We start from the raw sequence: 12,293 nt of genomic DNA, 5'->3' as shown, positions 1-12,293 counted from the left end.
AGGATGCAAACATACACTTTCCCGTATCAGTAGTAGTTCTGTGTGTGTCCCTTTACCCATGTAAAACATGAAAGTCTGAAAGAAGATTAAAAATTTCACTTATAAATAGAAACAGGATTCAAAAAAATGGAATTTCAATATCGTTTCTTCCCACAATGCAACTCACTCTAATTGTAACATAAATAAAAACCATATCTCAAAAATCTGCTTTTACACTCTTGCCTTTAACAATAAGTTCTTCTAACAATTGAGAATAAAAGCACTCCTTTGTAGCAATTCCATAAAATAATCTGCAGTTCACAAAACACCTGCTTTCCAGCAAAACCAGCAATCCTTATGGAGGGCGTGGCATTAATACTTGGCCCCTCTGAGGTATAAATGCAGCTATATTTGCACTGAGTATATCGTCTATAAGGTATGCTAATAGTCTGCATGTTTGCATAAAATTGGGAGTGATGTCATCCTGACTGATTGAAAAACTTATCTTTATAACTTTGTGTAGTAATGGAGGTTAAATAATTTTAAGGAAAAAAAAGTACTTTAGCCCAGTAATAGCCAGCAGAACTCTAGTTCCTAACCAATGCAAATGGTTATTAGATTTAAAAAATATTTAACATTGCATACTGGTTAAAAAAAAAAACTGAACAGGGAAAACACATAAATATTTAAATTCAGCAGGACAGCACAAAAAGCATACTAGAGATAAGTGTGAAATCAGTCAAGCTTTTCCAAAGGAGAAAATCCTTTTAATCCTTCAGCAAGTCTCTGTGAAAATAGTATGCTTACAATACAAGAGAGAAGGAGCGCCTAGAACACCCCCAAGAGGCTCGCTCCACTGCTCGGCATCACTGCCCCACCTCCTGTGTGCACGGACGGCTGAGAAATGACAAGAAGTCCATCTGACAAGAGTTCAGTAATCCCTTTCACCACTGCTGCCAGCTGAAGTCATCATTGCTGCCAAAGACCAAGAAAAAGCCCAGGATAGTTGCAAAGATGACAGTGTTTCCGGTGAGGACAAGTGCACAAGCTCCCCACTCGATCTACAGAAGAAGACAGAAACGCTCAGTTAACAGACATGAAAAACAATAATGAAACGAAAAGTGAATCAAGGCTCTAGCTGTAGCCAATCACGATCCAAAACAAATACAACTTGTAATAATAACTTTGACGCTGCTGAACATGTAATGCTGTTCTTATGTATCGCTGGTTCCTTTAAAGAGACAGAAAGTCATGGAAGATGATAATTATTCAAAAGCAAGCCTAACTTCCAGGCTATGAGGAGGCAGCACAGAATTCTACAATTTTCTGTTTACAAAGAAGTTTGCTCCAACTCTTCATTTGTGAACCTAAAAATTTTATCTAGAGAGCAGATTAAATTTAAAATATCAGAGATGCAAACACACTCGTGCACATTCTTTTCAAGAGGTGGGGAGTCATCGCCCTCTCCATGTGGAAGGGCGGCCAGTCCGTCTTCTCTGCCATCTCCACCCGCCCAGAGATGCAGGAGTGAATCTGACTGGTGAGTCTGGGAAGCCTCTTCTACTCTTTGGTACTTTCCCACCTGCAGAGAACACGGATCTCCCTGGGTCTTCCATGTTTAAGCTATACAGGGCAGGCCTGTGGTTGTTCAGCACTGGCCGAGTCCATGTGCCCAATTCTGACAGTGAAGTACTGGCAAGCCAACTGTCGCCGCCAATGCTCTCCAGTATTTCCACCAGTTAACAACGACAAAAGTAAGATTTTTATCTCTTATCCTCTAGGCTCCTATGTCTCTCATCTCTTTTTCATGTCATTTAACAAAAACTTTTTTCCTGAGAAAAACTGAACACAATCTAATGTAAACCCATTAGTAGAAGAATGCTTTCACTTACCAGGTGTGCTCTAGCAAATACAATAGGGAGTCCAAAAGCTGAGACCACGATGCCTGTTGTAAGAAATATGGCCAGTTCCTTACAGGCGTTACTCATAGCATCCGTATCATCCACTAATCTTCTTGCTATGCAGTATGGAATAGGTGAAAGGATGTAAAAAAACAGAACAAAGAGAGGCCAGTATTGGCTAGAAAAAGAAAAATAAGTTAATGTAGTTTTTGCTATTTTTGTCATTTTCCTCACACAAGATCCACTCTTTTTAAAAATAAGGACCGAAGCATATTGGAAGGTACAAAATATAACACAGTTTACAAATAAGCTATAACCTGAACACTGAAAAGAGGGACATTTAGAATCACAGTATTCCTAAAGTTATGATACAATGATTAAATATTTCTCAAATTAAAAGAAAACACTTTATGAATTTTAACAGTTGGAATCAAAGCCCAAAATTAAAAATATATATTTTTTCATTTTAGGTTATAAATAAAAAGGGATTATTGAAAAATGGAATTATTAACAGTAATTTTAAAAATTCAAGATTCATGCCCTTGACTTCTAACATCCTGCCTTAGCATGAAGCTGGAACACTCCCAAACTTTCCACAGGTCACTAGGAACTCCCAAAATACTGAAATCAAAATACAGAAAATGAACTGACAGTAATATTGAAGACTTTCAGTCAGAATATGAACTTTATCACAATAAAAATAGATGGCTTTTAGTCTACAGTCTAGCTATTGTATTGTGCCAATGTCATTTCCTGTTTGTGATCATATAAAACAGTTGTGTAAGATATTAACACTGGGAGAAGATGTGTGAAGGGTATAAGGGACTTCTCTGTACTACTTTTGCAACTTCTTGAGAGCCCATCGTCATTTCAAAATAAAAAGTTAAAAAGAAATAGATGGCTTTTAAAACTGCCATAAAATAAAACACACATCATAATGGAGATTTGCTTGTACTTAGACACTCATGATAAGCAAAGATTTATCTATATGTTTTTCCTAAAAGATCTTTTCCTAAATATTTTGAGAAAAAAAAATTACAAATGGACATAAGTTTAAGGGAAAAAACGTGCAAAAATTATAAAAGCACAAAAAGTGAAAAACCAAGGCTGTCTGTGTCTTCCCCACTCCTACTGATCTGGGTCTTTCCATATTCCCATATAGATAAACTTTAAAGATATGAATGAATCACTGCACTTTTAAATTTAACAATATATCTTTTTTGTTTGTTTGCTTTTTTTTTTTGCGGTACACGGGCCTCTCACTGCTGTGGCCTCTCCCGTTGCGGAGCACAGGCTCCGGACGCACAGGCTCAGCGGCCATGGCTCACGGGCCCAGCTGCTCCGTGGCATGTGGGATCCTCCAGGACCGGGGCACGAACCCGTGTCCCCTGCATTGGCAGGCGGACTCTCAACCACTGCGCCACCAGGGAAGCCCTTAACAATATATGTTATTTTACATATTAGCAATCCAGCTCTTATTCTTTTTAAGACTACCTAGTATTTTCATTGATGGATGTACTATAATTTATCATTTTTCTTTTGACAGACCTTTAGGATGCTTCCAGTTTTTTTTTTGTTGCTGTTGTTATTATAAACAAGTCTGCCATGAACATCCATACTCTCCCCCGACTACACATATCTTTGCAAACATCTGTAAGTGGATTTCTATGAGTAATTCTAAGAAGTGGAAAGGCTAGTTCAGAGAATATATACATTTTGAGAGCTACTGGCAAGCTGGCCTCCCAGAGGACTTGCACCTATTTAAACTTCCACCCAGAGTACATAACAATGCTTGTTTGCCATATCTTTTATCTTTGCCAATGGATTTCATTTAATTTTGAGTGAGGTTGAGTATATTTTCATGTTCTTAGTAGCAATCTGCAGTTCTTTTTTCATATTTGTAGTTCATTTTTCTATTGCATTGTCTATTTTTTTTGATTAAAAAAATTTTATTTATTTTGTTTATTTATTTATTTTTTTCCCTTTTTTTTTTTTGGCGGTACACGAGCCTCTCACTGCTGTGGCCTCTCCCGTTGTGGAGCACAGGCTCCGGACGCGCAGGCTCAGCGGCCATGGCTCATGGGCCCAGCCGCTCCGCGGCATGTGGGATCTTCCCGGACCGGGGCACAAACCCGTGTCCCCTGCATCGGCAGGCGGACTCTCAACTACTCGCCACCAGGGAAGCCCTTGTTTGTTTATTTTTGGCTGTGTTGGGCCTTCGGTGCTGCGTGCGGGCTTTCTGTAGTTATGGTGAGCGGGGGCTACTCTTCATTGAGGTGCGCAGGCTTCTCACTGCAGTGCCTTCTCTTGTTGCGGAGCACGGGCTCTAGGTGTGCAGGCTTCAGTAGTTGTGGTACGCAGGTACAGTATTTGTGGCTCGCAGGCTCTAGAGCGCAGGCTCAGTAGTTGTGGTGCATGGGCTTAGTTGCCCGCGGCATGTGGGATCTTCCCGAACCAGGGCTCGAATCTGTGGCCCCGGCATTGGCAGGCGGATTCTTAACCACTGCACCACCAGGGAAGCCCTGTATTTTTCTTACTAATTTATCCTATTAATTAAAAAAAATTCTCTCTGTCCTAAGGAAAGTAATTGTCAAAAGTCATTTACATGACTTCTTTTGTCAGTTGCTCTTGACTCTGCTTAGAGGTTTTTGTTTGTTTTTGCTCAAAAGACATTTTACATTTTCTTGCATTTAATTTAATCAATTGGTTCTCAAAATTAAGCAGTAGTGCTGGGCTACTGTGTTGCTATCCTGCCATTAAAGACTTAGCAGTAGTCAAGGACAGCCAAAGTCTTTTTTGCACGCTGCTGTCCTAAAATCTTTTCAAACACCTTTTAAGTGAAGACTTAAAGTTTGTCCTTGGTAAACGACCATTTCTCAGGATTACTTCTATTGTAGTAAAAAAAATTTTTTTAAATTTTAAAAGTAGAAAAATTTTACACTTAAACACTCAAAAAGACAAAAATTTTACATACTTGTATATTGGAAGGGCACATCCAAGCATCAAAAACATCAGCCCAATTGCTCCTCCAAAGGACAAACTAATCAAAGCTGCAAAGTAAATAATAAAAAAACAAATAGAAATAGTAATTAAATTAAATTAACACTATTTGTATTAATATTACTATTAGCAGTCTGAACATTACCTGTGATCCCAGAGGCAAAAAGCAAACAATACACACCAAAAAAAGCAAATGTATTAGTGAATCATCTTCAAAAGCTGAAGTTACCTGGTTTCAGAATAAGTCTTTTGTGGCATCTTCAAAGCAAAATACAGTGATACTGATATTCAAAGCCCTGACCTATCGCCAGCACGTCACCACATTCCCAAATTACTGGTTCCATGTCAAATGAGCATCCCAGTCTGCGAGATCAATGCTCCTCCAGGCATTAGTATGATACTCACTCCTCAGATCATTACCGTTTTGAAAAGTAGTATGTGGAGAAACTCCGCAGTAACTTTACTGGACTTCAGAAGCCTCATCTACGGGAAACCCTCTCCTGAGCAGTTCCTACTTCCTGCACACACACCCCCAACAGGCACAGGTGAAAAGTGTCCCTGGATATCTGTAGTCAGTAATCTCAGTCAGTTAATTCTGCTACAGATATTTAAATCGTTTGCAAAACAATAGCTGGGTTTCTTTCCCTAAGTTCCTACACATTAGAAAATCTGCAGGATAACAGGTACAATCCTTCGGTGGTATCACTGTTTTAAGACATTATCACAAGCAATAGATGCATTCTATAGCTGAAATATAGTTTCTGAAGTCACACACACACACTTATACAAAGCATTATGTTTTATAAAGTGTTTTCACATAGATAAGTGAGTAGAAACAACTTCCTTGAATATACATAGTTAACCAATGGCCTAGAATTAAGCAAAGAAACAAACGATCAATTTATTTTGAATTCTATACAACCTATATTTCTGCAACTACAGTGGCTAAGAGAATAACTTACTTTTTTTTTTAATGATGCAGTCCACTAACCTTAACAAAAACATTAAAATTCAAAAGAGCTGTCAAAGGTCTACAAATTACCAAGACAAAATCCAACATATACAAACCAAAATTAACACAAGGGGTTAAATGCTGCTAAGAACTACCGATATACTTCTCTGAATTAAGATAGTCATAATCAAGGACACCCAATGACATGGGAGCCGGGCAGATTTAGTTTTCATTCAGATCAGTGATGTAGGTCATGTCAACCGTGAACACATTTACTTAGTCCTTAATGCCATTAGATTTTCAGTTGCACAAAGAAAAAGACACATTTGCACTTTAATCTGCAGCAAAAGAGGAACTTCACGTTTATAAGGGAATGCCATGTAAGCAGTGAGGAAAATACCAAGTTCACCGTTTGTTTTGTTCAGTTCAAGACAGGTCCTCATAAGCTGACCCCATTTCCTTGCTCGGACACACATCACCCCAGGCTAGCACCCCTTGGTCTTGGCACTGCAGCTGTACCAGCCCCCTTTCCTCTCCTGGAAATCAGCCGGCTCCCTCACCCACAGGGCCTTTGCATATGCTATCCCTTCTACCTCAGATGCTTTTTCATTCACTTATTTCATTCAAGAAATGTCTACATAGAACCAAATACCTAACAGGTGCTGGGGACATGTTAATGAACAGGCAAGGCCATGTCACTCACGGAGCTTGAATTCTTGTCCCAGTCCTTGCCTCTTTCTGCCAAGCGAACTCCTACTTTTCCTTCAGGTCACAGCCCAGTTATCTCTTCCTCAGTGAAGTTTTTGCAAAGCCCCTGACTAGACTGATTCCCATTATGTTTATTTATTCACTTATTCCACAAATATCTACTGAGTGCCTACTGTGTGTCACACACTGTTCTTGACACTGGAGACAGCACAATGTAAAGAAATCGAAGCTCTTGCTTTCATGCTTACATTCTGGTGGGAGAATAAAGAAATTTTTTTTAAAAAGTAAGCAAATAAATGTCAAATGCTATGGAAAAAAAAATCAAGTAAGGGGGTGGGAGTGCTATTCTAGATGCATCAGCTGGGAAAGCGTCTCTGATGAGGAGACATCTAAGCAGAGATCTATATGAAATGAAGAAGTGAATCAATCTCGTGGCTATCTGGGGGGAACATTCCAGGCTGAGGGACGTGCACGTGCAGAGGTCCTCTTTGCTCTGGATGCCTCCCCTGTGCTCATTTATCACAGCTGCAATGTTATACTGATTTGTATTTGTCTTCCCTTGTAAGCTGTTCACACCACAAGAGCAGGGAAAGAGTTCTTCTGTTGCTGATGCTCAGGCCTCAGCTCTTAACACTCAATAATAAACATGTGTAGAATGAACGAAAGGGAGCAAAGGGGAGAGAGGGAGATGAAAAAAGAGAAGAGAGCCCAATGCAGCAGAGCAGAAACAGCCGTAACTGAGAGTCAGGAGGCACTGGGTCCCAGCTCCTACCAGCCACTTACTAGCTGACTAAGTCATCTAAATATCAGTTCTTTCTTCTATAAAATAAGGGTTGGACTAGATCTAAAATGCAAATACTTCTCTGAACACTAAAGATAATTGTTATAAGACATGCTGAAGAAGTAAAACACCATCTCTGCTTTGTGAAATATAACTGCCAAACAGCTAAGTTCATCACTATAATAACACCTTATTTATTCAAAAGCCATTTATGCAGCATAGACCTTAGACTCCAAAGGAAACAGAGACATAACATAGATACCACAAAGCCCATACACTAAAGCTAACATTCTTTTTTTTTTTTTTTTTGCGGTATGCGGGCCTCTCACTGCTGTGGCCCCTCCCGTTGCGGAGCACAGGCTCCGGACACGCAGGCTCAGCGGCCATGGCTCACGGGCCTAGCCGCTCCGCGGCATGTGTGAGCCTCCCAGACCGGGGCACAAACCCGCGTCCCCTGCATCGGCAGGCGGACTCTCAACCACTGCGCCACCAGGGAAGCCCAAAGCTAACATTCTTTATAAGCAGACACTTAGGCACTTATTCAGAAGTTATTTGTTCATTTTTTGTGACAACTGTGTGTGAATTCCAGCGGAATAAAACCTTTTTATTTTAAAGGATCACCTATGCTCACTTATACATATATATTTCAATAGGCAACTCAGGTACCCAGAAAAAAGTTAAGTGAAAAGTAACTTTTCTTTCCTGGATTACTGTTATCTGTATCTTGTGAAGACAAAATTTTGTAAGCTTATTTTGCTTCCTATATTTAAAGAGATGAGAAATAGGAGGGAGAGCTGCATACAAGCAAGAACTGCCCTCTGATTGGGGGGAACAGACTAAAAAAAAAAAAAAGGTTAAATCAGGCATAAAAATCTCAAAGAGCATACCAGATTTGCGATAGATAATCTTGGCCAAGAGATAAGTAGCCTTAGGACTTGGTTGCTGAAGTTAACTCTGTTCTATGACAGAGAAAATTTACTTATGTTCCTTTTTTTTTTTTTTTTTAATTTTATTTATTTTTTGCTGCATTGGGTCTTCGTTGCTGCGCAGGCTTTCTCTAGTTGCGGCGAGTGGGGGCTACTCTTCATTGCAGTGCGCGGGCTTCTCTTGTTGCGGAGCACAGGCTCTAGGCGTGTGGGCTTCAGCAGTTGTGGCACGTGGGCTCAGTAGTTGTGGCTCGTGGGCTCTAGAGCGCAGGCTCAGTAGTTGTGGCGCACGGGCTTAGTTGCTCCGCGGCATGTGGGATCTTCCCAGACCAGGGCTCAAAGCCGTGTTCCGTGCATTGGCAGGCAGATTCTTAACCACTGTGCCACCAGGGAAGTCCCTACTTATGTTCTTATCCCCAAAAAAGAGTCTAAAGTCTTTGGGTACACTCTTAAAAAGTTAATGAAGATGATTTCTTAAAAAAAAACAAAACCCAAGGAACTGAAATAAGATTCAGGTATCAAAAAATAATTTTATGTGACATCTCACCTCCCAGTCACGATGGATAAGATAAATGCCAATGGGGTTAAATAAACTGCTCAAAAGTGTTCTCAAAAGTTGTAAAGTTTCTCCAGTCTTATGAAATCAGCAATTAGGCTGATTTATATACAAAACTCCTCATTTGTGTATAAATGGTTGTCCTAGATGACACATCAATGAGGCAAAATTTTATGCTGTAGTTGAGTGATTTGACATCCAGAAGGCAAAACTTAGATGAGTCTGGTTTCTACTCCCAAAGCCTCCAGGCTGGGGATGGAACAGCCCGATTTATCTAAACTCTCAAAAGACTGGGTGCTAGTTCGTGATTATGAAGAGACTGCAGTAGGAGAAGGGACCAGTTCCCTAACCTGGGAGTTACCAGAAAAATCCAGTATATAACAAAGTAATAGGCAAATGGCTTAAGAAATAAGTCGTGGATTAAATCATAGCAACATAAACATAGGCCAACAGGAAGAAAACATCCTGAAACAATCATAGCAATCAGAAAATCTTACTGAAACCAAAAGTGTAAGTACAATCCCATCTGAGACACTTCCTGCTGATTAATATTCACCTAAGTCCACAATCACAAAGTTATTTTCTTGAGAGAGAGACTCCTGCATTTATTGACAGTAAAGAAATGGAGAAGAACTGAGAAACTGGCAAAGAACTGAGAAACTGGCAACATCCTAAAAAAAACAGCATTCTACCATAACTGCCTTTCACACAGGGATTTTAAAAGGTCTGTTAGAGTTCAAAAGGAGACTGGCAAGTAACTCAGCTGGTCAATTGACAAAGTTTTCTATAGGAAATGAAATGTCTTCAGACGTTACAAACAAATAACAAACAGTAAAAATGTGACTCTGAGGAAGCAGCTCAGCAAAAGCTGTCCTTAAAGCAAATAAAAAACACTGTTATTGAAGTTCTTCACTTCCTGCTTGCCTGCCCCTTCTACAAAGCCTCAGGTCAGGAAATCAATGTAATTCGTTGTCAAGAATTAAGTTGAAAACGTTCGTAATGGTATTTGCTTCTAACCACGCTAAAACTACCAAACAGTTGGAAAGCATGCGACATCCCTTATTTCTAAAGGAAACTGACTAATAAACGAGTACTTTTCCATTGAGTTTTAATGAAAAACTCTTTTGCCTTAAAAAAAAAAAACTCAACTAAATAAAACTTTGAAATGTGAAAAAGCCTCAACGTGCAACTGTGGAGAGGGCAGGGGGAAGGAGCCCTTTGGGGTCGCTCACAGGGTCTATCCTGTCAGACCAACACCGCAAATCAAAATGCATCCGTTTTCGGAGCGTAAAGCTCTGAGTACGGGTCCTGAGCGTGGATGTGATCGCCGAGGTTTGGGAAAGAACCATCCCTAAGGCCTTCCAGGGCGTTCCTGGGGGACTCGGTTGGGCTCAGCGCCCGAAGACCGCACTCTTGCCTTTAAATGGGAAATGACACTGATTTACCGTAACTGGCATCTCTAGCGACCCCCTCAAAACCACCCTCTGCCCGCCTCGCTCTCGGACGCAAACTCCTGCAAAACATGTGTGATGGCCCGAGCGGCTGCGGGACTCCGAACACCCCGCGGGCCACTTCGTCCTCCGTACGGGGCGCGACGAGTGGGAGCGAGGCTGCCGAGCTCAGCAGAAAGTGGGGGCTGGCGGACAAGCCGCCGACCCCGCCGTCCTTTCCCCGAGGCTGCCGCGCCCACCTCGGCTCCGAGGGCGCAGGCCGGGGGTTGGGGTCGGGGGTCAGGGCTCTGCCGCCAGCGCAGCGGCCCCGCGGCGCGCGCCCGGCCCCGGGAGGCGGCGTGCGGGGCCTGCGTGGAACCCCTCCCCCTCTCTCGGGGCGGCCGCGCAGCCCTCTGGCCGCCCAGCGCCCCAAGCCCACCTTTGATGCCGGCCATGGCGGTGACGTCGCTCCTGCCTCCGGGACCCGAGGCGACGGCAGCGGCGGCCGGGAGACCGGAGACGCGCGGCGGCGGCGGCCAGACAACACCCGGAAGTGCGCGACGCAGCACTTCCGCCGGCGGCTCGCGCTCGCGCTGGGGCGCTGGGGGCGCGCCGGGCTGGGGGCCTTCGGGCTGACCCCTTCCTCCCCGGCTCTGCTCCCGTGGGATCGCCGACCTGCGAGGCTTCCCGGCCCCGCCCCGGTTCCCGGGCCGTGGAGACTCCAGCTCCCGTGTTCCCTGCAGTGTCAGGGAAACTCCATCCCGCAGACCCCAACGCGCATCCTGCAACCTCCCCATCCTTCGGGAAGGGAGCGCGAGTCGACGCGGTCCTTTGGGAGGACTGGTGTGAAGCCTTTGGGGGATCTTTTTGCGTCCTTCAAAGCGCACCCATTTCTTTCTCCTCCCTATCTTGTAATAAAGGAGCAGTAAGGCCAGTTGGGTGGTCTGCACTAGGCTTCTCGCTTTCCGACACAGAACTAGGGTCTGGTGAGACCCACCTTCAGAGGGAGGAGTGGCGGGACTCAATAACAAGTGGATTTAACACAAATCCGAGCTCTTGGGAGTCTGTGAGTTTTTTTTTTTTTTTTTTTTTTTTTTTTAGTAACAGGGCTAGGAAAAAAGTAAGCAGAGGTACAAATGCATTTAGTTAAGTAATCCTACAAATTGATTGAACATTTACTGATATTATGTGTGGGGAACACTGAGGTGAGCAAAACCAGGTACGGTTTCTGTCCTCAAGGAACTTACTGTTTAGTGAGAGAGACAGACACGAAAAAGCGTAACATTGCAACAATGATAATTGCAAAGAAAGTGGATAGATACTCCTGTGACAGTCTTTGATTTAGATTAGTCAGGTGAGATTTCCTCGAGGGAGGGACAACAGCAGGATGAACAGGTGTGTAACTAGGAGAGAAAAGGGAAAATCCATCATGGGGAAGGGACAGTGTTTACAGGGGTGGGAGAGGTGAAGATCACATTTAGGAAGCCTTCTGGGGCACAAGCCCTGGTGGCTGAGGGAAGTGCTAGTCCCCTAATTTCCTTTCTTTTTTTAAATTAATTTATTTTTGGCTGTGTTGCATCTTCGTTGAAGGCACTTATTATTTATCTGAACTATATTATTTGTTGGCTGTCTCTCCCACTAGAGTGTAAGTTTGTACAACGTTTTGTTTGTTCACCACTGTCTAGAACTGTACATGGCAACTGATGGGATCTCAAATAACAGAAATTCTCTTTTTAAGGTAATTAGTGAACTCTACCTTTCAAAATCCAAAGGTCACTTTCAGGCTCAGCAGCCATGGCCCACGGGCCCAGCCGCTCTGCGGCATGTGGGATCCTCCCGGACCGGGGCACGAACCCGCGTCCCGTACATCGGCAGGCGGACTCTCAACCACTGCGCCACCAGGGAAGCCCCCCAAAGGTCACTTTTTGATCCAAACTTTCAACAACAATGGACACTGGTGACCATTCTTTCTCTCAACTACCATACCACTGTTCTCCTGTTTGTTTCTTATACCTCATCAGAGATTTCTTTTCAGACTCTTTCTAGGAACTTCTGCTCAA

The 12,293-nt window shown here is 42.8% G+C and overlaps 1 protein-coding gene across 1 annotated transcript; it reads right to left on the bottom strand.

Moving 5' to 3' along the window:
- Positions 1 to 724: 724 nt before the first annotated feature.
- LEPROTL1 (leptin receptor overlapping transcript like 1) lies at positions 725 to 10,780 on the bottom strand. Its single transcript, XM_082680531.1, has 4 exons — positions 10,673 to 10,780; positions 4,855 to 4,930; positions 1,872 to 2,058; positions 725 to 1,040 (listed from the first exon to the last, which is right to left on the bottom strand). Exons 1-4 carry the CDS (start codon positions 10,686 to 10,688, stop codon positions 924 to 926), a joined length of 396 nt encoding a protein of 131 aa, XP_082536657.1. The 5' UTR covers positions 10,689 to 10,780; the 3' UTR covers positions 725 to 923.
- Positions 10,781 to 12,293: the final 1,513 nt, after the last annotated feature.

The sequence above is a fragment of the Grampus griseus genome (genome assembly GCF_964374135.1).
Source record: "Grampus griseus genome assembly, chromosome: 21".
Lineage (NCBI taxonomy): Eukaryota > Metazoa > Chordata > Mammalia > Artiodactyla > Delphinidae > Grampus > Grampus griseus.
This window is presented reverse-complemented; position numbering and strand designations above follow the sequence as displayed.

Bases quoted from the DNA above. Each gene is read 5' to 3' on its own strand.
- LEPROTL1 (XM_082680531.1), bottom strand. The intron at 2,059-4,854 runs GTATGTAAAATT...TTCTTTTTCTAG, and splicing joins TGTGCCCTTCCAATATACAA to CCAATACTGGCCTCTCTTTG. The intron at 1,041-1,871 runs GTAAGTGAAAGC...CTTCTTCTGTAG, and splicing joins TATTTGCTAGAGCACACCTG to ATCGAGTGGGGAGCTTGTGC.